The sequence below is a fragment of the Oncorhynchus kisutch genome, linkage group LG1 (assembly GCF_002021735.2).
Source record: "Oncorhynchus kisutch isolate 150728-3 linkage group LG1, Okis_V2, whole genome shotgun sequence".
Classification (NCBI taxonomy): domain Eukaryota; kingdom Metazoa; phylum Chordata; class Actinopteri; order Salmoniformes; family Salmonidae; genus Oncorhynchus; species Oncorhynchus kisutch.
The window spans coordinates 73,655,243-73,682,532 of record NC_034174.2 but is presented as its reverse complement, the minus strand read 5'-3'; the positions used below and the strand labels follow the sequence as shown (position 1 = coordinate 73,682,532).

The following is a 27,290-nucleotide window of genomic DNA, read 5'->3' as shown; positions in this document are numbered from 1 at the left end:
ACATACCCTACATTACTCATCTCATATGTATATACTGTGCTCTATACCATCTACTGCATCTTACCATCTTGATGTAATAAATGTATCACTAGCCAATTTAAACAATGCCACTTTATATAATGTTTACATACCCTACATTACTCATCTCATATGTATATACTGTGCTCTATACCATCTACTGCATCTTACCATCTTGATGTAATAAATGTATCACTAGCCACTTTAAACAATGCCACTTTATATAATGTTTACATACCCTACATTACTCATCTCATATGTATATACTGTACTCTATACCATCTACTGCATCTTGCCTATGCCGTTCGGCAATCACTCATTCATATATTTTTATGCACATATTCTTATTGATTCCTTTACACTTGTGTGTATAAGGTAGTTGTTGTGAAATTGTTAGGTTAGATTACTTGTTAGATATTACTGCATGGCCGGAACTAGAAGCACAAGCATTTCGCTACACTCGCATTAACATCTGCTAACCATGTGTATGTGACAAATACAATTTGATTTGGTTTGATTTCCCTGTCCCAGAATCGCCCAGAATGCACCGGGCAGCCCATTGACGATGTATGGGCACCGTACACAATGGTCGTTAATACGATTCCAATCGAGTTTCCCATCTCCTTAAAAGTATCAATTCAATTCAAGGGCTTCATTGGAATGGGAAGCATATGCTAACATTGCCAGAGCAAGTGAAATATATAATAAACAAAAGTTAAATAAACAATAAAAATGTACAGTTAACATTACACTCACAGAAGTTCCAAAAGAATAAAGAAATGTCAAATGTCATATTATCTGTGTATACAGTGTTGTAACAATGTGCAAATAGTTAAAGAACAAAAGGGAAAATAAATGGGTTGTATTTACAATGGTGTTTGTTCTTCACTGGTTGCCCTTTTCTTTGTGGTAACAGGTCACAAATATTTCTGCTGTGATGGCACACTGTGGTGTTTCACCCGGTAGATATGGGAGTTTATTAAAATTGGATTTGTTTTCGAATTCTTTGTGGATCTGTGTTATCTGAGGGAAATATGTGTCTCTAATATGTGTCTCTGACCACCCCTACACACGCATGGCTAGGCCTAACTCAATGTATGTTTAATTAAAAAAATATATATATATTCAACCTGAACTGAAAAGACAAAGGATAATGTTGTTTGTACCCGTAAAACCCCAACTACATAAAACAATAGAGCTCGAATTTGAGGCTTGCAGTATTTCATATTTCATTCGTTAACATTAATTAAGGTATCAGTACGCGCACTCCTTGGGGGTACATCCACATAGGATAAAGTAACCTAGTTGATCTTTTGATATTTTTATTTATTTATTTAACCTTTATTTAACTATATACAGACATTACAGATATACAGACATTGCAGACGAGAATTGTTGGTACACAAAGACTGAGATTTTTTAAAATATGAATATATATATGCGAGCTCCAGAATTACGTTCTCTTTAGAATTTGTAATAAAGGCAAGTTAGACAAGTCAGACGAAAAATAGTTTTGTACGATAAATATGTGTTGCAACAGCGCTCTCTGCCGCTCAAATAACCGAAGACAGTCCAAACATGCGTATGTCATTGCTACTTTTTTTATTGGCTGCTTTCATTCACGTGATCAAAACATAATCATGGCGGTCTCCGCTGGAGTTCGGTCGAGCGTGGGGCTGACTTTGAGACTTTCTAGAGTTATACCAGATTGTAGCACATGTCCTTTCAACAGGTTAAATAGTTATTTGAATGGTATAGCTAGTTCGTCGAATGTTGATCGTTTTCGGACGTCGAACCGACACTTGCAGACATCCAAAGGTGAGTTGATCGGTTGCTAACAATCGCAGCTACACTTGGATTGCTATCTAACGTTAGCTAATTGTTCAGCTTCCCATGAAACCAATTCAGTTATATCAATTTAGTGCTAGACAGCTGCTAACAAGTTAGTTAGTTATGTCCTACGAACATCGTAACTAGGTAATATTTGTAAGGATCCCGAGTGGCGCAGCGGTCTAGGGCATTTCGATGCTTGAGGCGTCACTACAGACACCCGGGTTCGATTCCAGGCTGTATCACAACCGGCCGTGACTGGGAATTGGGAGTCCCATAGGGCGGCGAACAATTGGCCACGGGTCGTCCCGTGTTGCCCGTCATTGTAAATAATCCGTTTTTTAACTTACTTGCCTAGCTAAATAAAGGTTACATAAAGTTACACCCACATTGTGAATAACATAGCAAGACGATCATGGCATCTGTTGCTAAGAATGTTTGATAAGTTGTGTAACTAATCTCCAAAGCTGCAAATTCCCTGTAACTAAGTTGGTCTCAAAGTCGTACAGTAAGTCAGACAACCCGTAAGGGGATATGGAACTGAACGTTAACGATGTCTTTATTTTCTTTGTGAAGGTCTGTACCACAGTGAGGCGGGTGCAAGTGCAGAAGACCCCCAAGAAGAGGTGTAAGTAACTACTTTGCCAGTGCATCGTTTAGCTAATTGATTGTTAGCTATTTATGTATTTGCAATTTTCACTCCATTACAGTACATACATGGTCAGGCTAGTAACCCTGACCCTTATGCAGACAAACTCAAGGGGATATATATACATACTTTGTTACTGATTTTCCTTCATGTCATTTGAGTGCATCATGCATTTATCACTTGCATTGTCATTTGTGATCTATGAGTTTTTAATATTGTTGTTTTTGGCCTGCTCTTAGGGTGAATGTGGTGTACATAGATAGATCAGGACAGAGGATTCCAGTGAAGGCCAAAGTGGGAGACAATGCAATGTACCTGGCCCATAGGCACAACATTGAACTGGAAGGTGAGTGCTAATAGGGTTTGTAATGACGTCCTGAGAGAATTCAGGTCAAAAGTTGGTGATTGATTTCTCCATTATTGTATTCATGAAAACAATTTTTTTATTTTATTTAACTAGGCAAGTCAAATTCTTATTTTAGAATGATGGCCTACACCGGCCAAACCCGGACGGCGCTGGGCCAATTGTGCACTGCTCTATGGGATTCCCAATCACGGCCGGTTGTGATACAGTCTGGATTCAAACCAGGGTGTCTAGTGACGCCTCTGTCACTGAGACGCACTGCCTTAGACCGCTGCGCCCGGGAGCCACACTTACATCTTGTTTCTTTCTTCCTGTCCATGTGTGATTTTAAGGAGCTTGCGAGGCATCACTAGCTTGCTCAACGTGCCACGTGTATGTGAACAGAGACCATGTCGACAAGCTACCAGAGCCTGACGAAAGGTATGAGATTGTTTTATTATAAGATATGCCATAGTCCATGAGAGCTCATGTCATTGCACGTCTTATGGTTGTACATTGCCCCTGTCAAACGCATACTATGAAAAACAAAACTTTTTTCATTGTCAACAAGACTCTTATAATGCAATGCAAATCAATGGCTTCAATTGGATTCTTCTCATCCCAGAGAGGATGACATGCTGGACATGGCCCCAGCGCTACAGGAGAACTCCAGACTTGGCTGTCAGATCATCCTCACCCAGGAGCTGGAGGGCATCGAGCTTACCCTGCCTAAGGTCACCAGGAACTTCTACGTGGACGGCCATGTTCCCAAACCACACTGAGGACACTACACTCCACACTAGCACCCTACTTAGTGTGAAGCAATGTATTGGGCATGGATGCTTAAGTAGTATGGATGTTTACACTCCACACTAGCACCCTACTTAGTGTGAAGCAACGTATTGGGCATGCATTCTAAGTAGTATGCTAGTATGGATGTTGGAACACGGCCCCTCAGGACTGAGTCGAAAGAGAGAGTCGCTTGAAGGATCCCTCCCAAGTCAAGAATGCTCTTACATATCCACATGACTGTGTGACCGAAGACAAAAGCTATATACCAGTCACTGGCTGCATTTAGACAGCGCCCCTGATGGGATTGGTCAAAAGACCAATTAGTGGAAAAAATATCAGAATTGGGCTGCCTGTGTAAACACAGCCTCTGAAGTGTGTTGTATTTGGCTCACACGGAAAGTAATGCTGATTGTGGAAGAGTTAGATGGTTTTCAGCATTCATGTATAAATATGTCATGTGTATAGAAGAGTTCTCAGGCCAAGATTGAGATGTCTATCAAACCGTTCAATGTCACAAACAGTTCTTTGTTTCATAGTAACGGAGTCAGCATTTCAGAAAGGCCTGTTGTCATTGCTATGCAAATAACTTTGTCCTTGAATAGAACATTCCATGTTACAACTCATTTACAAAGGTCAACATACACACATCTCAGGTGGAGCTTCCAAATAGTCTTGTCTCTACAATAACAGCACTCGCATACAGCTAATGAACAGGATGTTATGTGTACGTATACATAGCTTTCACCATTATATCTACTTTGGGCCAGTTTCTAGGAATTTTACTCTTGTGGGTGTGTGGTGATTAGTCAAGACCGTAACAAGCCCATCCACAACACTGAAAGCCCTTTCCCTACATAAAGCCTGTCAGGAATCATTAACCGTCTCTGATGTAGCACTTTTGCAGTGTGTTTTGTAAGCAGAGGGCAGCTTGAGATCGATTGGAATGGAAAGGGTTGAATCTGTTAGATAACTGATGATGCCAAGGAGATACTTGGGCTGCATTCACACAGGAAGCCTCATTTTGATATTTTTTCCAATCACAGATCATTGCACATCAAAGCTGATCTGATTGGTCAAAATGCAGCCTAAACCATTTTAAACTGACAGATGCATTTTGTCCAATTCCCAAGTCATTTCTGTTTCTGTCCATCCAGACCCAGTAATGATTTGCCTTGTCAATTCACCGTTAGTAGTCTCATAACTGTCCATCAAAAAACACCTGTATCCAGTATTAGTTGGCTCCTTTATGAACCTGGAATGCTTTCACTTGTACTGTAATTAATGTCTGTCATACGCACAAAACATGTAGGTGTATTATGTATATATGGTATATCTCAAATTTGCAAGTCTATTTTAGATTTGTGCAATAAAAATACCAAAAGTTTGTACTAGTCTGTCTTAAGCCCTATGCTTTTTAAAAACCACACTGAAGGCAATTGAACACCACAAGTGCAGTATTCAACACCAGTCCTTGAGAGCAGTTTAAATCCTCAAAACCCAGGAAATGGAAACCAATTGCATAGTCGACCAATTAGCAATATCATACAAGGGTCAAGAAAACCACCTCTGGCCCTTTGAGGACTGACTTTGAATACCACTGCTAAAATGGCTGCGTTTAGGCAGCCCAATTCAGATAATTGGTCTTTTGACCCATCACAGATCTTTTCCCGAGCTGATCTGATGGGTCAAAACACCAATTAGCGAAAAATGATCAGAATTTAGCTGCCTTTCTAAACAGCCAATGTGTCACTGCTAAATACTGATACATTGTATTTGTTTTGTGTGGGAGATCATTTTAAATGGTTCAAGATAAAGCATCGCTAGTCAAACTCAACAGTAGACCTACAATTTATACCAAGAACCTCACTTCACGTGTTTTGTAATGGATGACTATTCGTACAAAGCATTACTAGCCTATTTACCTGTATGTAAAAACGTTTTATATATATATACAGAAGAAACCGAGGCGCCACAAGGCCGACAATTCGGGGAAATCCAGAACGCAAATCACCCAACCTACACTTTTATGTGTTTATGCAGGTCAATCAACTTCAATCACAGACATCTGTGGCATCCTGTAGGCCCAACAACAAATGCATTGCGGTAACGTGACTATCAATTTCCTGAAGCTAGTGATCAAATTGGGGGAAATAACTTGTCTTCTCTCTCAAGACCGACTCAGTGAGAAAACCAAGAGTGAGTCTGCATGTTGGCCCTGATCGCCTTGGTAAGAGACAACCGTGATCACCAACATGATCAGGGCATTACATAATCAAACGATTGAGCTCGATAGTTTCAATAACTATTTAATCCGATCGATCTCATAATTCGATTTTTTTTTATTTAAATACTTGATATTTTGTAAGGTAGGATGTGGAGATATTGTGTGGCAGAAAAGTTCGTATTCAAACGCACGGCCTCAGTGTGCCCTCAGACTGAGCAGTGAGCTCGAGCAAGACGTGTCATCCTCATTCAGGACGTCTATCAAATAGTAGAATGCAGATGGTTACGTTTTGAGGAGAAATTCATACAATTTGACAAAGTAAGTGTGTATCAATAGGCTATATCGTGTTAGTTAATGTCATTGTAGGCTTACTCATTATTTACCAAAGGTTTGTTGGGCCATTAATTCTAGCTCTGCTCACGAAGCTAATTTGATTTTGACAGCTAATTCAGACTGTTCTAGAAGTTAAGAGTAGTAGGGTACTACTAATAGGCTACTTTACAATCTTTTTAGCTTGAATTATTATAGTATAATGAAATCAACTATCATATGTAATCATTTATTGAAATTTGTAAGTATTTGTTTTTATTTTGTGTGTGTGTGTATATACCGGTAAAACGTTTTAAACACCTAGTCATTCAAGTGTTTTTCTTTATTTTTCACTATTTTCTACATTGTAGAATAGAGTGAAGATATCAAAACTATGAAATGACACATTGAATCATGTAGTAACCAAAAAAGTCTAAAACAAATCCAAATATATTTGAAATTCTTCAAATAGCCACCCTTTGCCTTGATGACAGCTTTGCACACTCTTGGCATTCTCTCAACCAGAGAGAATGTTAATTGAAATGCATTCCAGGTGACTGCCAATAGTGTGCAAAGCTGTCATCAAGGCAAAGGGTGGCTATTTGAAGAATCTCAAATATAAAATATATTTTGATATGTTTAACCCTTTTTTTGGTTACTACATGATTCCATATGTGTTATTCCATAGTTTTGATGTCTTCACTATTATTCTACGATGTAGAAAATATTAAAAATCAAGAAAAATCCTTGAATGAGTAGGTGTGTCCAAACTTTTGACTGGTACTGTATTCAGCTGATAACTTTAATTCTACTTTAACAATAAAACATATTGTATTTACATTCAAACCTGTATTGTCACTTAATAGTATAGGAAACACTTTACAATTGTTTCATTTCCACAATATGGGCACATCAACATGAACACAGGAGCCACTTACAGACCAGGCAGCCAAGGGACCATGGAAGATCCGGACACCCAGGAGGGCCTGCAGGTGTGTGTGCTGTGCTTGAGGTGGGTCAATATTATCTCAGTGTGTGGTTGAGTCTTCTTTCTTTTATTTTTCTTCAGGTGACCCAGTCCACTATCCTCTACCTCATCCAAGAAGCCTCCAAGCTAGCAACTCCCACCCCTGTCCACAACCGCTCCGTAGACTCAAAGCCTAAGACTTTACCTGTATCAAATGAAAGGTCTAAAAAGAATCAAGTGTCTGATCATAGACCTTATCCTCCTCAGCACAATTCCTCTCTCATGAGCCTTCATAACCAGCCTAAAGATGACTTAGAACAATGTAGGAGACATACAAACTCAGTCCTGCCCAGCCTTCATAGTAGCAGCAGTCCGTGGGAGTTGATGAGCCTGATCAACATGCAGTGTGAGAGACTCCTCCAGTCAGATGACCAAGAGGGAACCTCCGCTAGGGCTCAGTTGGTTCCTATAGACTCTGACGATCATCCTCCTGAAGGTGTGGGGTACAGTAAGAACACTGTCCCTGTCTGCCCCACTCTAGTCAGTACCAGAGGGGATTCTCCCCATCCGCATGTCGGGTCCAGGGGAGAGATTGGGGAGTTGGGTGGAGGTGGTTATTGCTCACCCACATGTCCAGGTACCAGTTCTCAGACATCACCGGATGTCAATGGCAGCTACAAAACTAAACCTGGTGTGGGAGCTTCAGACTCTGAGGTTGTAACGAACAAAGAAACCGGAGCCACATTTTGTCTTAACGGTGATGGATTGTCTGTGAGTGAAGAAAGCAGAAAGGTCCCCTGTGCCTTAGTCAAAGACAACAACACAGTGAAGGAGGTCCGTCCTGAGGCAAAAGACGGGCTGTCAGTTAAACATCTGTCTGTGTCATATATAAACCTGTTTGGGCAAACGCTTGTCCACAAAGTAGCTACAATTAAGGATGCAGCAAGTCTGTCGTCTCCCTCCGTAGACACCATGACATGCTTACATCCAGGCCCAGAAGAGCTGAACCTTAACATGACCCTGGACTTCAACTCAAACATATGTTTTACCTTTGACCCCAAGGAAGACATGCCACCAGCCCCAAACTCCTCTTATAATCCTATGTTGCTCATATTGAACAGTGAAGCAGGGTCTGTGAATGTGAACGAAAAGTCAGTACAAGATGGCAGTTTTGCAGGCGTCAAAGCAGAGCTCAACGAAAGCTCCATGGAAGAGGACACAGACACAGTACAAGATCCCAGTATTATTACAGACTCTCCGTTGGACCTCACCCAAAGGTGCAGGGACTTGGAGGGACCCGCAGCCCCCCAGTCTCCCTCTCCGTCTGACCCCATGTGGAGGTCCACCAAGGCCCCCAGGAAGCAGCTCCGTCCCAGCCGGAGTGTGGATGTTGGAGACCCAGACTTCCAGGGAGTGACGTTCCGGATGCAGACGGAGATGGACGACAGCAGGGAGCAGTGTCGCCTTCTCATCACCTCCAAGAAGTACAGGTATGGTTGATGTCAGAGTGCTTTGCTCTTTCTCCCTATAACTCAAAAACATGTATTATATTATTTAGCGCTGCTGTAATAAAACGGATTATATGAAATTCAGTTTGTATGTCACAAATTTCCCTATGCGGTATATTGTTGTAAAATATCTCACAATGTTCTCCACAAACAAACTTGTGTGTGTCCTAGTGAAGAGCTCTCTAGTGGTCCGACCAGGAGGTCACTGAGAGCAGGCAGGTCCCGTTCATCCCAGAGTTCCATGAGGACCAGCAGCTCTGAAGAGAGCGACCCCTCCTCCAGTGACTACCAATCTCTATCACTCTTCACCGGGAGGGGGCGCCACTACTGCACAAAACAATACCAGCACCGTAGAAATAGGCAGAACACTACACTCTTAGAAAAAAAAGGGTTCATGAGAGGTTAATTGCAGGGATGTTTTGTGTAGAACTATTTCTACTCCAGTAATCCAGGAGGGGGTACCATTACGACACAAATCCAAACACTTTAACTAGAACCATAGACAGGTGGAATACATTTGATGAGGGGGAGTTTTAATGGAGGTATTTTGGGAAACGGCTGTGTAAACATCCTAAGACTTTAATGAGTAACGTAGTGTACAGTGTTGAGGGCAGGGTTGCGAGATCAGGTTGTGCTTTGGCACTCCCACTCACCGTGCACCTAGAAAGAAAACCGAATGAGAGAGAAGCCGCATACTGAGTCATGGAAACATGTCATTTCATTATTCTACAACATATATTTAGGAGGATTAGGGCACAAGGCCTGTTTGTTTGTACTGATAGCCACTCCTTTCTCCTCCCCATCAGAGAATAAGATCTGTGCCTCTTGCTGCACCATGAAGACTCCTCTGTGGCGAGATGCTGAGGATGGTACCCCACTGTGTAACGCCTGTGGAATAAGGTGAGTCACGTTAATTACAGTGCATTATCAAGCATATCGTCACGGCCCAGAGTTTCTCCTGGTCAGGTCACGTGGCCATGAACTCTGACCATATGGTTATAGTAAATGGTGACAGTGACGTAGATGGTTTGATGACCACAATATTGCATAACCCTGTATGTGAGCAGAATTAGAACTTGAAGGACACGTAAGGCCATCAATCACTGTGACCTACAGTTGAAGTCGGATGTTTACATACACTTAGGTTGAAGTCATTAAAACTCGTTTTTCAACCACTCCACAAATTTCTTGTTAACAAAGTTTTGGCAAGTCTGTTAGGACATCTACTTTGTGCATGATACAAGTCATTTTTCGAACAATTGTTTACAGACAGATTATTTCACTGTATCACAATTCCAGTGGGTCAGAAGTTTACATACACTAAGTTGACTGTGCCTTTTAAACAGATTGGAAAATTCCATAAAATGATGTGATGGCTTTAGAAGCTTCTGATAGGTTAATTGGCATAATTTGAGTCAATTGGAGGTGTACCTGTGGATGTATTTCAAGGCCTACCTTCAAACTCAGTGCCTCTTTGCTTGACATCATGGGAAAATCAAAAGAAATCAGCCAAGAACTCAGAACTGTTTTTGTAGACCTCCACAAGTCTGGTTCATCCTTGGGAGCAATTTCCAAATGCCTGAAGGTACCACGCTCATCTGTACAAACAATAGTACGCAAATCTAAACATCATGGGACCACGCAGCCATCATACTGATCAGGAAGGAGACGCGTTCTGTCTCCTAGAGATGAATGTACTTTGGTGCGAAAAGTGCAAATCAATCCCAGAACAACAGCAAAGGACCTTGTGAAGATGCTGGAGGAAACCGGTACAAAAGTATCTATATCCACAGTAAAACAAGTCCTATATCGGCATAACCTGAAAGGCCGCTCAGCAAGGAAGAAGCCACTGCTCCAAAACTGCCATTAAAAAAGCCAAACTACAGTTTGCAACTGCACATGGGGACAAAGATTGTACTTTTTGGAGAAATGTCATCTGGTCTGATGAAACAAAAATTGAACTGTTTGGCCATAATGACCATTGTTATGTTTGGAGGAAAAAGGGGGAGGTTTGCAAGCCGAAGAACACCATCCCATCCGTGAAGCACGGAGTTGGCGTCATCATGTTGTGGAGGTGCTTTGCTTCAGGAGGGACAGGTGCACTTCACAAAATAGTTAGCTCCATGAGGAAGGGAAATTATTTGGATATAAAGAAGCAACAGCTCAAGACATCAGTCAGGAAGTTAAAGCTTGGTCGCAAATGGGTCTTCCAAATGGACAATGACCCCAAGCATACTTCCAAAGTTGTGGCAAAATGGCTTAAGGACAACAAAGTCAAGGTATTGGAGTGGCTAGCTCAAAACCCTGACCTCAATCCTATAGAAGATTTGTGGGCAGAACTGAAAAAGTGTTCGAGCAAGGAGGCCTACAAACCTGACTCGGTTGCATCAGCTCTGTCAGGAGGAACGGGCCAAAATTCACCCAACTTATTGTGGGAAGCTTGTGGAAGGCTACCCGAAATGTTTGACCCAAGTTAAACAATTTAAAGGCAATGCTACGAAATACTAATTGAATGTATGTAAACTTCTGACCCACTGGGAATGTGATGAAAGAAATAAAAGCTGAAAGAAATAATTCTCTACTACTATTCTGACATTTCACATTCTTAGGATCACCACTTTATTTTAACTGACCTAAGACAGGGGATTTTTACTAGGATTGAATGTCAGGAATTGTGAAACTGAGTTTAAATGTATTTGGCTAAGGTGTATGTAAACTTCCGACCTCAATTGTATATCCCCTGTTATTCTCCTCCATGTCTACTTACTCCTCAGGTATAAGAAGTACAAGGTACGCTGTCTGCAGTGTTGGCACATCCCTAGGAAGGAGGGCAACTCCAACTCGCGCTGCTTCAAATGTGGAAACTTATCACGGCTGGCTACGTCCCACCGCAAGCACTCTGCCTTGTAGGGGAAGGGAACACACTTAGGCCTTGGCATGAGGTCCTAGACATTGATACCACAGACAGTCCTCCTCCAGGTACATGGTAATTGGCCACACCTCCTGACTTTGTGACTCGTGGAGTTATTTGATCATTTATTGCATCACATACTGTCATAGTGTGTCACGGTGTTGGCTGAGCCATGGTGAGTCACAGTCTGACGGGTCTGGCTGCTTTTAGCACTGTAGCGTGCGCTTGTCACTTTAGGAAGAAAGAGTTCAAATGAAGAACAGTCTCCTGCTTGGAGGCTGTGTCTGACAATAGACTGTCTGTCTGAAATGACCCTGACAAAAGTAGTGCACTATACAGGGAATTTGGAGTCTCTGGCCAAAGGTAGTGCACTTTTGGGACTAAGGACCCATGGCTCTGGCCAAAGACGGTGCCCTGCTTTACTGGGAATAGGTAGCCATTTTGGACTGTTTACTCCCCTTGTTTACTAGGCTTGACATTGGTGCTATCCAGTTTGTATGTTACATTAAGTTCAATTAATTTGAGTGATATATTATCTGTTCTTGTTTATAATTTTTTTCTATTTGGTTGTTTCTGGACTACCCTTAGCCTTAACCGGCTGGATTAGAGATGAAGCAATTCCTTATCTTGACTGTTTCCTGTAAACAAATAACAATAAACGTTTGTGTTAGTGTGTACTACACTTTTGGGTTTGGTGTGCATAAAATTCGTGTTAACATATCTTATTCGGTTTGTTTTCATTTCATCTCTCAACCCTCTGAATGTGTGTGCCTACGACTTGGTCTAGAATGAGGAATATGAATTGATGCGGAACCATATTCAAACTGATTTGTGAGAATTGCTTCAGGGATGTTTCTATGCTTAAAACAAATGCAATTAGTGGGACTTTAAAATGTATCAAAATAAGAAAGATGCAAGTTTACTATCAGACACTGCTGCAGCAGGTTGAATACATGACCTGGCCTGTGCATTATTTTGTGCCTGTAGTGAAACGGCCCTTTTTTTTCTTTTGCCGATCAGAAAAGTGCATAATCCGTTCTGAAATAATAACCACACAGTATTAGCCATGTGCTTGGCCACCCACTTGCGTTATCTGCTGGAAAAATAATTCTCATAAAGTATTTAGTATAGACCAGTTTTAAATTAAAATCTGTCTACTGCTAGCTTGTCTTTCACATGTATATATAAGTGGCCTAACCTAATCATAACATTTAGTTAAATCATATATTATTCGTTATAGCTGGCCATAAACTTAATGGAAAGAATGGCTAAAACATGATGAACTTTAATTGATTATACAATATCGAGCTAGCTAGTGTCTTTAACACCCTTATAATGTTTATGCATTACTGCAAAGAGACCACGTAAAAGCGCAGCAGGTGTGCGTGCTCTGGCACCGAAGTCATTTTGTCCTAGCTCTCTAGTTCAGTGCTTCTTCATTCATTTCTCCTTTCAGAAAACAATACATTTTTAACCGTATTTGACTCTCAAGTGAAATAAAAGCCATCATAAAAGGATGCTCTGGATCGAGAACTGGGTAGGATTGGCATTTGTTGTGGGAGACCGATTCTATTCAAATAAAAGGCTGTAGGTATTCAGTAATGGTTTTACAAATGGGAAAACGGGATATATTCTTGAGTCCTGTTATCTGTTAAACGTGTCGAAGAAAACTGACAATAGTTCACCCATCAAATGATTTACAATCAGGCTTCTGATTTGAGTACAAAGTGAATTTGTATTGAGTGTACGACAACAAGCCCCAAAGACGGTGTCCTAATGTGCCATTGTGTGTTGGACATAAAGTTGTCTAATGGCCTATGCTTTATTCCATACGTTAGTTCTCCCCAAGATCAAAAACACGTTTGTAGGCCTAATGGTTGTTGTGACTGCTTGTGATGGATGTTTACGTTAGTAAGTCTTTGTCGTAATTATTTTCAGGACTGAAGAGGAAGAGCAGCAGGAGGAGGGGGGTGAAAAGTATTTTGGTGCAGCTGGGTTTTCTTTTTTTTTTTGTTAATGAAAAGCGAAGAGGCAGGAGGCAGGAGGCAGGCCCGTCGCGTGTGTCGGCTCTGGCTGGTGTCCGACCCGAGGCTCATCATCTCGCCTGTTGGCGCATGCAGGTGGCACCGGACCCGCGAGAGGATTATGACCCTGGAAGGAGAGCTCGAACTCATGGAGAGGGCAGATGCCGACGTGGATGGAAAAGGGAACAATGTTACACGGAACGAGGGGTATGTATCTTTAACCAAAGAAGACGGGGCCGATTTGGAGCAGCAAGGCGCTGCGTCCTTGTCTCCAAAACAGCCAGCGAAGGATACGGAGGATGAGGGTGACTTTACGCCGAACTGCACAGAGAGAATCGCTGCCTCGGTGAAACCTCCGTACTCCTACATCGCTCTTATCACCATGGCAATCCTCCAGAGCCCGAAGAAAAGACTGACTCTTTCGGAGATATGTGACTTCATCAGCCAGCGCTTCACGTATTACGGGGAGAGGTTCCCGGCGTGGCAGAACTCCATCCGCCACAACTTGTCCCTCAACGACTGCTTCGTCAAAATGCCCCGGGAGCCCGGTAACCCCGGGAAGGGGAACTACTGGACGTTAGACCCTATGTCGTCTCATATGTTCGAGAACGGGAGCTTCCTACGGCGGAGGAAACGTTTCAAACGGCAGAATTACCGATTTGGGATGATGGACACCCGGTGCCCGCTCGAGCGCAGCAGCGTGCTCCCTGGATGTTCCTTCTACGGGACGAACGGAATAGGGCCGTGTCATTTTCAGGTACCCGGTTTGGAATTGTACCGTCACTTGGGCATCGAACATCATTCTGTTTCTAACCAAAGCATCCCACCAGTGAGCAGTATCTTGCCCGCGCTCTCCTCACTTCTATCAAGGAATTCGAACGTTGTCCAAAAGACATTTCTTCCACATCCGTCTCTTAGCTTTGAGAATTTCGAAACGACGCGCCGCTCAGCCTCGACAGTGGCCCAAGCTTTGGTCCCCGGATCTTCATTTCTGTCCCCGGCCTCGCTCCATTCAATGGGCGCTCCGCATCTCTGGAGCTTTCATCCCGAGTACCACAAACTACGCTCTCTCCCCACCTCCAGCCGTATAGCAAATGAACTCTTGCAGCAACTTGGTGACAAATAGCTTAATCAATAGTGTTTTCTGTATTGACGAGGATTCATCAGGGAAAACCACCTTTCATAGATTTGTATCTATTCAATTAAACAAATGCTTCAAATGAAAAAAAATATGTTTTGAAGATGTGTCAATTGAGTCAACATTTTTAACAATGTTAGTGGCCAACCCAAAAAATATGTTTTGCAATATAAATGTTTGAGGCCTATATTTTGTGTAAATAAGCACTTTATAATTACATGTTTTCATTTGATTTATAACGACATTTGGCAACACCATTAATTGTAATGTTGAAAACAACACAGATTTTTTTTTAAATCAAATTGAACATGTCAGATTTATTATACAACTGCTCTTGATTCACTAACGCAGAACCTCTCCGAATTAGCCTAATCTCCCAAATGTGCCAATCTTGCCAGTGGCAAATGTAATCTCTATACTTTGACAATGTTATATTTTGCCTTATTTATCTTTAAGGCGAAGTGTGTTTTCCTACACTGTGGAATCAAAAACACACAAAATATTTGGAGCGTAAACAATGTGGAGCCCTGAAACATAAAACCACACGTTTTCAAAAGCCTTTTATTTTGAAAGGTGCCTGGTCTCATTTTTGTTAAAGTTGACAATATTTGGTTTGATTGACTGGCGTTATAATTTTACAAATTATCATTTGAAAATGTTTCATTCAGTAGCTTAATTTCTGCTACATTTGGACATGCCTGCGTGGCAGAAAATATGAGCTTCACCTTCTTGGGCACGCGAGTGGAAACCGTTTAAATGTGACGACATCATTGAGTTTATTTTATTTTACTCTTCGTGTCAACGTGTGATTGATTTCTACATATATATTTTTTTATGTGTAATGTATATGCAAGATCTCACAGTGCACACACACATCTGCCCATTCTTCATCTCTCGATCGAGTTTCTCTGTATGCGCGTGTGTGTGTGAATCGGTGCGTGTCCTGCACCCCTACATGTGTTAGAAGACATTCCACAGTCAAAACGAACGACTTCGTATTATAAAGGCCTACAGTTCCAAATCCGGCACGCTAAATAAGTTATGAAACATCTGTTTGTTCTGTAATGTTGCTACACGATTAACCAGACGCATCTAGAGAGATCCAGCCTACATTAAACATCACATTGTTATATTGAGTGTAATGTGCAGTTGTTTACTTCAATGTAGCCTATATTTGTCTGTGTCTATAGATTCTGTGTGCTGTCTTGGACTTGGGCTATAGTGTTTACCATATGCCTGCCTCTCCGTTTCAGAAAGACCCATGTCAGCATTACTACACAGCTTTAACACACTCATATTACTCACTTTAGTTGAAACCATCAGTGGATACAGCATAGGGATACTGTTAATACATACATTTGTGGATGGGAGTCATTATTGAGTTTTGGGGATGGATGGACATGTGTTTTGGAGCATTTGATCTCCTGCTATAAATCCTAGTGTTATTGGATTGCTGAGCATCGGAACACACAATACCTCTTTCCACCATTGGTCATCTCTTTGAGCAGTTTGTTTTTCCTGGCACACACCATCATATTGGGCTTTTAATCAATTATACCTTTTTCTCCTTCCCCCGTTCCCTTGCCTCTGTTTAACTGTTCTTTCTCTGTGTGTGTGTGTGTGTGCGCGCGGCACCCGTGCGCCCCATTAAAACTCAACTCTGCACTGTGTTTTAAAGGCCCCTGTGCGCGCATGGCGGGCGATATGAAGGAGTGTGTATTTGGAAAAGGGGACCCCCCTCGTGGCAACAGATGACAGTGACATATAGCAGGAGTGCCACCCAGAAGGCCTATGAGCTCACACTTCAGCCATGCATCCACAGAGAACGAGAGAGATGAAGGGAGGAAGGGATAGATGGAGAGAGAGAGAGAGAGAAAGTGTGTGCACGTGCACATGTGTTTGTGTGGAGCTTCTGAGTTTCAGGAGAACAAGGATACAGATGATGGTGCCAGAAAGGAGTTTAGTAGAGGACAGGGAATCAAGTGAAGGAGAAAGAGATGTGTTTGAAAAAGGGAACATCTGAAGAGTAACAGAGAGAAAGAGAGTTTAACAATGGTGATGGTGGTGACAAAGAGTGGCTTTGATTTTACAGTCAGGTATTTACCCGGTTACTGAGAAATTACATCATAATTACCTATAATTACATTTGGATCTTTGTGTTTTACTGAAACTACCACTCCTATGTGCCGTTAAGTAACAGGTAGTTTAGAACTCTTTGAAGTAAGTGCAAAAATTCCATTCTTACCACAGAAGTGTAAATAGGGACTGTCAAGTAAAATCCTTCCATCATATTCTGTTGAAATATCTTTGACTGCAATGTTCTTACCCCAGGACCTGTATTCCAAAAGCATCTCAGAATAGAAGTGCTGATCTAGGATCAGGTCCCCCTTGTCCATATAATCTTATTCATTATGATATAAAAGGCGCGTTGCAACGGCAAAACTGATCCTACATCAGCACTCAGAGACATTTTACGAATATGGTCCCAGATTCTTTTCTATTACTTTTAGAGATGTGATGCACCGAATGTTTCCAATTATCTCATAGCTAGAAATAGGACCACAACAAAAGCAGGAAAAAATAAAAGTCCAAATAGCCCTAATTTCTCTGCTATGTTTAGCCTCGCTATGTGATGTCAGAGAAGACAGCCAGATGTCATGACTTCACCCTCACTCACCCCTTAACCGATCCAACACATATCAATCTGTGTGTGTGTGTGTGCGCGCGCACATACACATCTCTACCATACATCAGTCACAAACCCCAGTTTCCAGGTCAACAAACAGCACCAGTCATTTACTTCCTAGAGGAAAGACAGATTGACAGAACTGTAGGAAAGAAAAATGTAGGAAAAAACCCCAGATACTACCCAGGTCTAGTGTGATTTGTAGATGGAGGGGTATTTAGTTCGGATTAGCCTCTGATAGAAAAAACTGTTGACTTGGTGTTAGACACACACACACAACTATGCTGCTCTCCTTGTGCCACCTTGGTGTACGAGGCAGGGTGGACTGGTGTGTATGTGTGTGTTGTGTGTCTGCTTCTCTTTCCTACTGCTCCTCACTTCCTTCTTCTCTCTTCTCTCCTTGTCTCCTGCTTATCTTTCTATCCAAACTCTCACCTTCTTGTCTCTGCTCAGCCCCCCCTCTCTCTTTCTTTCTTTCCTTCTTTCCTTCCTTCTCTCTCTCTCTCTCTCTCTCTCTCTCTCTCTCTCTCTCTCTCCCTCCTCTGCCAGTCTGCCCTCCTGTTGTAGTTCATATCTGTATTGTAGGTCTATGCCACCCAGCCGTCTGTGTAGTGAATATGCTGTTCCTCCAGCCCAGTGCTAGGTAGCTCACTGTGTTGGTGGTCCCTGGTGTAAAGCTGCATCCTCCTCCTCCTCCTGTTGTAGTTCATATCTGTATTGTAGGTCTATGCCACCCAGCCGTCTGTGTAGTGAATATGCTGTTCCTCCAGCCCAGTGCTAGGTAGCTCACTGTGTTGGTGGTCCCTGGTGTAAAGCTGCATCCTCCTCCTCTCCTGTTGTAGTTCATATCTGTATTGTAGGTCTATGCCACCCAGCCGTCTGTGTAGTGAATATGCTGTTCCTCCAGCCCAGTGCTAGGTAGCTCACTGTGTTGGTGGTCCCTGGTGTAAAGCTGCATCCTCCTCCTCTCCTGTTGTAGTTCATATCTGTATTGTAGGTCTATGCCACCCAGCCGTCTGTGTAGTGAATATGCTGTTCCTCCAGCCCAGTGCTAGGTAGCTCACTGTGTTGGTGGTCCCTGGTGTAAAGCTGCATCCTCCTCCTCTCCTGTTGTAGTTCATATCTGTATTGTAGGTCTATGCCACCCAGCCGTCTGTGTAGTGAATATGCTGTTCCTCCAGCCCAGTGCTAGGTAGCTCACTGTGTTGGTGGTCCCTGGTGTAAAGCTGCATCCTCCTCCTCTCCTGTTGTAGTTCATATCTGTATTGTAGGTCTATGCCACCCAGCCGTCTGTGTAGTGAATATGCTGTTCCTCCAGCCCAGTGCTAGGTAGCTCACTGTGTTGGTGGTCCCTGGTGTAAAGCTGCATCCTCCTCCTCTCCTGTTGTAGTTCATATCTGTATTGTAGGTCTATGCCACCCAGCCGTCTGTGTAGTGAATATGCTGTTCCTCCAGCCCAGTGCTAGGTAGCTCACTGTGTTGGTGGTCCCTGGTGTAAAGCTGCATCCTCCTCCTCTCCTGTTGTAGTTCATATCTGTATTGTAGGTCTATGCCACCCAGCCGTCTGTGTAGTGAATATGCTGTTCCTCCAGCCCAGTGCTAGGTAGCTCACTGTGTTGGTGGTCCCTGGTGTAAAGCTGCATCCTCCTCCTCTCCTGTTGTAGTTCATATCTGTATTGTAGGTCTATGCCACCCAGCCGTCTGTGTAGTGAATATGCTGTTCCTCCATCCCAGTGCTAGGTAGCTCACTGTGTTGGTGGTCCCTGGTGTAAAGCTGCATCCTCCTCCTCCTCCTGTTGTAGTTCATATCTGTATTGTAGGTCTATGCCACCCAGCCGTCTGTGTAGTGAATATGCTGTTCCTCCAGCCCAGTGCTAGGTAGCTCACTGTGTTGGTGGTCCCTGGTGTAAAGCTGCATCCTCCTCCTCTCCTGTTGTAGTTCATATCTGTATTGTAGGTCTATGCCACCCAGCCGTCTGTGTAGTGAATATGCTGTTCCTCCATCCCAGTGCTAGGTAGCTCACTGTGTTGGTGGTCCCTGGTGTAAAGCTGCATCCTCCTCCTCCTCCTGTTGTAGTTCATATCTGTATTGTAGGTCTATGCCACCCAGCCGTCTGTGTAGTGAATATGCTGTTCCTCCATCCCAGTGCTAGGTAGCTCACTGTGTTGGTGGTCCCTGGTGTAAAGCTGCATCCTCCTCCTCCTCCTGTTGTAGTTCATATCTGTATTGTAGGTCTATGCCACCCAGCCGTCTGTGTAGTGAATATGCTGTTCCTCCAGCCCAGTGCTAGGTAGCTCACTGTGTTGGTGGTCCCTGGTGTAAAGCTGCATCCTCCTCCTCTCCTGTTGTAGTTCATATCTGTATTGTAGGTCTATGCCACCCAGCCGTCTGTGTAGTGAATATGCTGTTCCTCCAGCCCAGTGCTAGGTAGCTCACTGTGTTGGTGGTCCCTGGTGTAAAGCTGCATCCTCCTCCTCTCCTGTTGTAGTTCATATCTGTATTGTAGGTCTATGCCACCCAGCCGTCTGTGTAGTGAATATGCTGTTCTTCCAGCCCAGTGCTAGGTAGCTCACTGTGTTGGTGGTCCCTGGTGTAAAGCTGCATCCTCCTCCTCTCCTGTTGTAGTTCATATCTGTATTGTAGGTCTATGCCACCCAGCCGTCTGTGTAGTGAATATGCTGTTCCTCCAGCCCAGTGCTAGGTAGCTCACTGTGTTGGTGGTCCCTGGTGTAAAGCTGCATCCTCCTCCTCTCCTGTTGTAGTTCATATCTGTATTGTAGGTCTATGCCACCCAGCCGTCTGTGTAGTGAATATGCTGTTCCTCCAGCTCAGTGCTAGGTAGCTCACTGTGTTGGTGGTCCCTGGTGTAAAGCTGCATCCTCCTCCTCTCCTGTTGTAGTTCATATCTGTATTGTAGGTCTATGCCACCCAGCCGTCTGTGTAGTGAATATGCTGTTCCTCCAGCCCAGTGCTAGGTAGCTCACTGTGTTGGTGGTCCCTGGTGTAAAGCTGCATCCTCCTCCTCTCCTGTTGTAGTTCATATCTGTATTGTAGGTCTATGCCACCCAGCCGTCTGTGTAGTGAATATGCTGTTCCTCCAGCCCAGTGCTAGGTAGCTCACTGTGTTGGTGGTCCCTGGTGTAAAGCTGCATCCTCCTCCTCTCCTGTTGTAGTTCATATCTGTATTGTAGGTCTATGCCACCCAGCCGTCTGTGTAGTGAATATGCTGTTCCTCCAGCCCAGTGCTAGGTAGCTCACTGTGTTGGTGGTCCCTGGTGTAAAGCTGCATCCTCCTCCTCCTCCTGTTGTAGTTCATATCTGTATTGTAGGTCTATGCCACCCAGCCGTCTGTGTAGTGAATATGCTGTTCCTCCAGCCCAGTGCTAGGTAGCTCACTGTGTTGGTGGTCCCTGGTGTAAAGCTGCATCCTCCTCCTCTCCTGTTTCTTTTTTTATATAGCAAACACAAAATGGTTCCTAATTCTCTGCTGCTGAAGGGTTGTTATTTGTGGCTTTTGGCTGGGGCAGCAGAGCCAGGCTTTTAATTAGAACAACCTGCTGGATCTCCAGTTGTCTTTTCTTCCTTCGTGGCCTGAAGGACTCTCGCTCCAGATCTGGAATAGTACAGAACAATTCATTACGTTCTCAGACACTTAGGGTGGTTGTGATCTGCCTGGGTGGAACCTGTTGATGTATGAGATTGAGTCCACACTTTATTTGGATCATCCAGATAGTCCCTCTGTCGATGCTCTAGAGGTTCTCTTACTATCAACAAACTGTCCCTTGATAAGCAACTGCTTGCTAAGGTTAGGTTTAGAATAAGGGTAAGGGTTAAGTTTAGGGTTAGGATAAGGGTTAAGGTTAGAGCTAGGCTTAGGGTTAGTAGATAGATAGTCTACAGACTATCAGTTACATTTCAACTATGCAAATAAAGTGTTACCGAGATTGAAGCAGGCTAGTGGTGGTCTACTGTGCCTAGGGTTATGGGTTAGAACGAGGGAGGGAAGGAGGGAGAGAGAGGGGGGGGAGGATGAAAATCGAAATAAAGAGTTTCTCACAGTATGTTCCGGAGCGTTTGGGGGCTGGACAGACAGCGCTGTTCTGTGTGTCGTCCTACAGCCCATAAATTCATAAATATACCCCTGCCATCCCTACCTCTCTCTTTCTCCTCTCCCTGCTCTGTGTCCAGCTCTGCCTCCAGTGCTCATAAAACCAGGGCTGACAGGTGCTGGAGACCCAAAGCAGGACTGAGGGAGAGAGAGAGAAGGAAAAGTGCTTTTACAGTGTTTTAATTGTAGACGCTACAGTGGAGGGTGCGTTCAGACAGGGCAACACAGTGCTACAGATCTAGGATCAGCTTCACTCCCAAGTCCTAACCTGACCTAAGACTAGACTGACCTAAGACTAGCATTTACAGCACAGGGCAACTTAGACCTATTCCTTGAAGCCAACACGCCTCAATACCTGAACCACATTTCCTCAACCCTGAGGGGGAGAGGTAGGGGGAGAAAGGGCGAGTCATCCAGACCAGTGGGGGAGGGAACGACAGTGTCAATGGTAGCTTTGTTATTTTAGAGGAGGACTCGTTACTCCCACCCTTTCCTCCTTCCCCGCTTCCCCAGCCTTGTGGGTCCAGCCAGTTACACAGATGGGAGCGGGGGGATTGCTAGGATGTTTTCCGGGGTCGTATTGACGATCCCACATACCACACTGCCAGACCACCCTGGTGGAATTATTATTTGGTCTAGTAAACGTGCATGAAGAGATTCTCTCTCTCTCTTTCTCTCCTTTCCAATGTTCATATTATATTCACTGATAGCTCGCCTGGTTTCACAGCTGTCACACCACTCATTTAGCTACAGTAGGCCTAGCATCATTAGCTACAGTAGGCCTAGCATCATTAGTTACAGTAGGCCTAATTAGTGGCATAATTTTTGGAATACAGAATGCATTGCTTGTATTTGTATTTGTGTAATGACCGATGCTGGAGATGAGAAGCAGGTACGGGGAGTCAACATTTATTCAGGAACAGACAGGTAACAAACAGGAACAGCGTCAGCACACGGGTAAACAACAACAATTAATGCTGAAGTAGGGAACAGAGCGGGTAACCAGACAGTATTAGGGGAGGTAATGATAGAGGTGATTGAGTCCAGGTGAGTCCAATAATCGCTGATACGCGTGACGGGGGGAAGGCAGGTGTGGGTGATGATGGTGGCAGGAATGTGTAATGCTGGGGAGCCTGGCACCTTCGAGCGCCAGGGAGGGGGAGCGGGGGCAGGCGTGACAGTACTCCCCCGGGCGAGCCTGGCGAGCCGGCTGAGGCATAAGAGCCCGACAATCCGGCTAGGGCGTGAAAGACGGTCGATCCCACTGAGGCGTGGGAGCCCAATGCTCCGACGGAGGCATAGCAGCCTGGCAAGCCAACTGGGCGTAAAAACCTGATGATCCGGCTGAGGCCCGACGTGGGATGGGCACCTTCTGAGCCAATCCGGGGGCAAGAACCTCTCGAGCCAGCTAGGGCAGCCTGAAGAGCTGGCTTAGGCATCCCCGGTTCCATCGGTGGCGGGCCCCGGACCCGACGTCACCACCAACCGGAACGCAAGCACTCCCCGATGCTTTGTATGATGGCTTCAGCATTCTGTAACTACCGACGCTGGAGATGAGAAGCAGGTACGGGGAGTCAACATTTACTCAGGTACAGACAGGTAACAAAACAGGAACAGCGTCAGTTCATGTTGAAGTAGAGAACAGAGCGGGGAACCACACAGATACAGTATATCCAAGATGGCGTAGCAGTAAGTCGTCCTGTCGTGTCGTGTCCCTGTATATTTTGTTTATATTTTGTTTATTTTTCGTTTTTTACATATTTTTCACATAGCTATCCCTTTAAAAACATTTTGCTAAACCTAAGCTTCCAAATACGCTGGATCTTCACAACTAGCTATCTAGCTAAACCGCAACCCTGGATGATTACCCCTGGCTAGCGTTTCCACCCACTTAGCTTGAAGCTAGCCCGGCCTGCGCTACCACCGTAGCATACTCCTGAGCTACAATACCCGGGCCCACGACCGGTCTATCGATGTCACCGCATGAAGAGGAATAAACAGACTCACCCCATCGCGACGTCCCCCAAAGGCTAACTCTCTAGCCCTCGCTATCTCCCTGCTTGCTAATTCGGCCTGCTAACTGCTAGCTTGTCCAGCTCCGGTCCGCTAACTGCTACCTTGTCTAGCCCGGGCCTACAAACTGTTAGCTTGTTAGCACAGGCCTGCTAACCGCCTGAATCGCCGCGTCCCAAACGCCCACCGGACCCATATTTACTTTCTATCTCTTTTGACTTTTAATTTGTTTATACCTTCCGGAAACCTGCCTCACCCAATGTGATACGGAATCGCTATTATTTTTTATTTATTTTTAGAACACACTCAAGAACCTCCAGAAGCTAACCAGCTAACTAGCTACAAGCTATTTAGTCATTGTTCGTTTTTTTAACCTGGATAACACTCGCCAGTCCAGCTTCCCTTCCCCATCCACCGCTGCCCCCTGGACACTGACCTCTTGGCTACATAGCTGATGCACGCTGGACTGTCCATAAATCACGGTACTCCATTCTGCTTGTTTGTTTTATCTGTTGGCCCCGTTGCCTAGTCTACGCCATTTTACCTGCTGTTGTTGTGCTAGCTGATTAGCTGTTGTCTCACCTACTGTTTTAGCTAGCTTTCCCAATTCAACACCTGTGATTACTGTATGCCTCGCTGTATGTCTCTCTCAAATGTCAATATGCCTTGTATACTGTTGTTCAGGTTAGTTATCATTGTTTTAGTTCACAATGGAGCCCCTAGTTCCACTCTTCATACCCCTGATAACTCCTTTGTCCCACCTCCCACACATGCGGTGACCTCACCCATTACTACCAGCATGTCCAGAGATACAACCTCTCTCATCATCACCCAGTGCCTGGGCTTACCTCCGCTGTACCCGCACCCCACCATACCCCTGTCTGCGCATTATGCCCTGAATATATTCTACCATGCCCAGAAACCTGCTCCTCTTATTCTCTGTCCCCAACGCTCTAGGCGACCAGTTTTGATAGCCTTTAGCCGCACCCTCATACTACTCCTTCTCTGTTCCGCGGGTGATGTGGAGGTAAACCCAGGCCCTGCATGTCCCCAGGCACCCTCATTTGTTGACTTCTGTGTTCGAAAAAGCCTTGGTTTCATGCATGTCAACATCAGAAGCCTCCTCCCTAAGTTTGTCTTACTCACTGCTTTAGCACACTCTGCTAACCCTGATGTCCTTGCTGTGTCTGAATCCTGGCTCAGGAAGGCCACCAAAAATTCAGAGATTTCCATACTCAACTATAACATCTTCCGTCAAGATAGAACTGCCAAAGGGGGAGGAGTTGCAGTTTACTGCAGAGATGGCCTGCAAAGTAATGTCATACTTTCCAGGTCCATACCCAAACAGTTCGAACTACTAATTTTGAAAATTACTCTCTCCAGAAATAAGTCTCTCACGGTTGCCGCCTGCTACCGACCCCCCTCAGCTCCCAGCTGTGCCCTGGACACCATTTGTGAATTGATCGCCCCCCATCTAGCCTCAGAGTTTGTTCTGTTAGGTGACCTAAACTGGGATATGCTTAACCCCCCGCCAGTCCTACAATCTAAGCTAGATGCCCTCAATCTCACACAAATCATCAAGGAACCCACCAGGTACAACCCTAACTCTGTAAACAAGGGCACCCTCATAGACGTCATCCTGACCAACTGGCCCTCCAAATACACCTCCGCTGTCTTCAACCAGGATCTCAGCGATCACTGCCTCATTGCCTGTATCCGCTACGGAGCCGCAGTCAAACGACCACCCCTCATCACTGTCAAACGCTCCCTAAAACACTTCTGTGAGCAGGCCTTTCTAATCGACCTGGCCCGGGTATCCTGGAAGGACATTGACCTCATCCCGTCAGTTGAGGATGCCTGGTCATTCTTTAAAAGTAACTTCCTCACCATTTTAGATAAGCATGCTCCGTTCAAAAAATGCAGAACTAAGAACAGATACAGCCCTTGGTTCACCCCAGACCTGACTGCCCTCGACCAGCACAAAAACATCCTGTGGCGGACTGCAATAGCATCGAATAGTCCCCGTGATATGCAACTGTTCAGGGAAGTCCGGAACCAATACACGCAGTCAGTCAGGAAAGCTAAGGCCAGCTTCTTCAGGCAGAAGTTTGCATCCTGTAGCTCCAACTCCAAAAAGTTCTGGGACACTGTGAAGTCCATGGAGAACAAGAGCACCTCCTCCCAGCTGCCCACTGCACTGAGGCTAGGTAACACGGTCACCACTGATAAATCCATGATTATCGAAAACTTCAATAAGCATTTCTCAACGGCTGGCCATGCCTTCCGCCTGGCTACTTCAACCTCGGCCAACAGCTCCGCCCCCCCCGCAGCTCCTCGCCCAAGCCTCTCCAGGTTCTCCTTTACCCAAATCCAGATAGCAGATGTTCTGAAAGAGCTGCAAAACCTGGACCCGTACAAATCAGCTGGGCTTGACAATCTGGACCCTCTATTTCTGAAACTATCTGCCACCATTGTCGCAACCCCTATTACCAGCCTGTTCAACCTCTCTTTCATCTCGTCTGAGATCCCCAAGGATTGGAAAGCTGCCGCAGTCATCCCCCTCTTCAAAGGGGGAGACACCCTGGACCCAAACTGTTACAGACCTATATCCATCCTGCCCTGCCTATCTAAGGTCTTCGAAAGCCAAGTCAACAAACAGGTCACTGACCATCTCGAATCCCACCGTACCTTCTCCGCTGTGCAATCTGGTTTCCGAGCCGGTCACGGGTGCACCTCAGCCACACTCAAGGTACTAAACGACATCATAACCGCCATCGATAAAAGACAGTACTGTGCAGCCGTCTTCATCGACCTCGCCAAGGCTTTCGACTCTGTCAATCACCATATTCTTATCGGCAGACTCAGTAGCCTCGGTTTTTCGGATGACTGCCTTGCCTGGTTCACCAATTACTTTGCAGACAGAGTTCAGTGTGTCAAATCGGAGGGCATGCTGTCCGGTCCTCTGGCAGTCTCTATGGGGGTGCCACAGGGTTCAATTCTCGGGCCGACTCTTTTCTCTGTGTATATCAATGATGTTGCTCTTGCTGCGGGCGATTCCCTGATCCACCTCTACGCAGACGACACCATTCTATATACTTTCGGCCCGTCTTTGGACACTGTGCTATCTAACCTCCAAACAAGCTTCAATGCCATACAACACTCCTTCCGTGGCCTCCAACTGCTCTTAAACGCTAGTAAAACCAAATGCATGCTTTTCAACCGGTCGCTGCCTGCACCTGCATGCCCGACTAGCATCACCACCCTGGATGGTTCCGACCTAGAATATGTGGACGTCTATAAGTACCTAGGTGTCTGGCTAGACTGCAAACTCTCCTTCCAGACTCATATCAAACATCTCCAATCGAAAATCAAATCAAGAGTCAGCTTTCTATTCCGCAACAAAGCCTCCTTCACTCAAGCCGCCAAGCTTACCCTAGTAAAACTGACTATCCTACCGATCCTCGACTTCGGCGATGTCATCTACAAAATGGCTTCCAACACTCTACTCAGCAAACTGGATGCAGTCTATCACAGTGCCATCCGTTTTGTCACTAAAGCACCTTATACTACCCACCACTGCGACTTGTATGCTCTAGTCGGCTGGCCCTCGCTACATATTCGTCGCCAGACCCACTGGCTCCAGGTCATCTACAAGTCTATGCTAGGTAAAGCTCCGCCTTATCTCAGCTCACTGGTCACGATGGCAACACCCATCCGTAGCACGCGCTCCAGCAGGTGTATCTCACTGATCATCCCTAAAGCCAACACC

General features: G+C 44.7%; 3 protein-coding genes across 5 annotated transcripts; all 3 read left to right on the top strand.

Moving 5' to 3' along the window:
- The first annotated feature begins 1,652 nt into the window (after positions 1–1,652).
- LOC109877122 (zinc finger GATA like protein 1) lies at positions 1,653–12,233 on the top strand. 3 transcript variants are annotated; one of them, XM_031832798.1, is made up of 10 exons: positions 1,653–1,836; positions 2,425–2,843; positions 3,194–3,281; positions 3,466–5,859; positions 6,067–6,174; positions 7,093–7,157; positions 7,235–8,622; positions 8,812–8,921; positions 9,447–9,540; positions 11,415–12,233. In XM_031832798.1, the coding sequence occupies exons 6-10, from the start codon at positions 7,125–7,127 to the stop codon at positions 11,548–11,550; spliced, it is 1,761 nt and encodes a 586-aa protein (XP_031688658.1). In that variant the 5' UTR covers positions 1,653–1,836; positions 2,425–2,843; positions 3,194–3,281; positions 3,466–5,859; positions 6,067–6,174; positions 7,093–7,124; the 3' UTR covers positions 11,551–12,233. The 3 variants fall into 3 exon arrangements, with proteins under 3 accessions (XP_031688658.1, XP_031688653.1, XP_031688660.1); XM_031832793.1 differs by lacking the exon at positions 6,067–6,174; XM_031832800.1 differs by lacking the exons at positions 6,067–6,174; positions 7,093–7,157.
- LOC116376234 (ferredoxin-2, mitochondrial) lies at positions 2,383–3,622 on the top strand. The gene is made up of 4 exons (XM_031835823.1): positions 2,383–2,474; positions 2,737–2,843; positions 3,194–3,281; positions 3,466–3,622. Exons 1-4 carry the CDS (start codon positions 2,383–2,385, stop codon positions 3,620–3,622), a joined length of 444 nt encoding a protein of 147 aa, XP_031691683.1.
- A 1,352-nt stretch (positions 12,234–13,585) lies between the features above and the next one.
- Positions 13,586–16,045, top strand: LOC116375730 (forkhead box protein D1-like). The gene has a single exon (XM_031832789.1). It carries the CDS (start codon positions 13,697–13,699, stop codon positions 14,699–14,701), a length of 1,005 nt encoding a protein of 334 aa, XP_031688649.1. The 5' UTR covers positions 13,586–13,696; the 3' UTR covers positions 14,702–16,045.
- The last annotated feature ends 11,245 nt before the right edge of the window (positions 16,046–27,290 follow it).

Coding starts and splice junctions, on each gene's coding strand:
- LOC116376234 (XM_031835823.1), top strand. CDS start 2,383: ATGGAACTGAACGTTAACGATGTCTTTATTTTCTTTGTGAAGGTCTGT. Junction 2,475..2,736: donor CAGAAGACCCCCAAGAAGAG/GTGTAAGTAACT, acceptor GCCTGCTCTTAG/GGTGAATGTGGTGTACATAG. Junction 2,844..3,193: donor GCACAACATTGAACTGGAAG/GTGAGTGCTAAT, acceptor TGTGATTTTAAG/GAGCTTGCGAGGCATCACTA.
- LOC109877122 (XM_031832793.1), top strand. CDS start 7,125: ATGGAAGATCCGGACACCCAGGAGGGCCTGCAG. Junction 7,158..7,234: donor ACACCCAGGAGGGCCTGCAG/GTGTGTGTGCTG, acceptor ATTTTTCTTCAG/GTGACCCAGTCCACTATCCT. Junction 9,541..11,414: donor TGTAACGCCTGTGGAATAAG/GTGAGTCACGTT, acceptor CTTACTCCTCAG/GTATAAGAAGTACAAGGTAC.
- LOC116375730 (XM_031832789.1), top strand. CDS start 13,697: ATGACCCTGGAAGGAGAGCTCGAACTCATGGAGAGGGCAGATGCCGAC.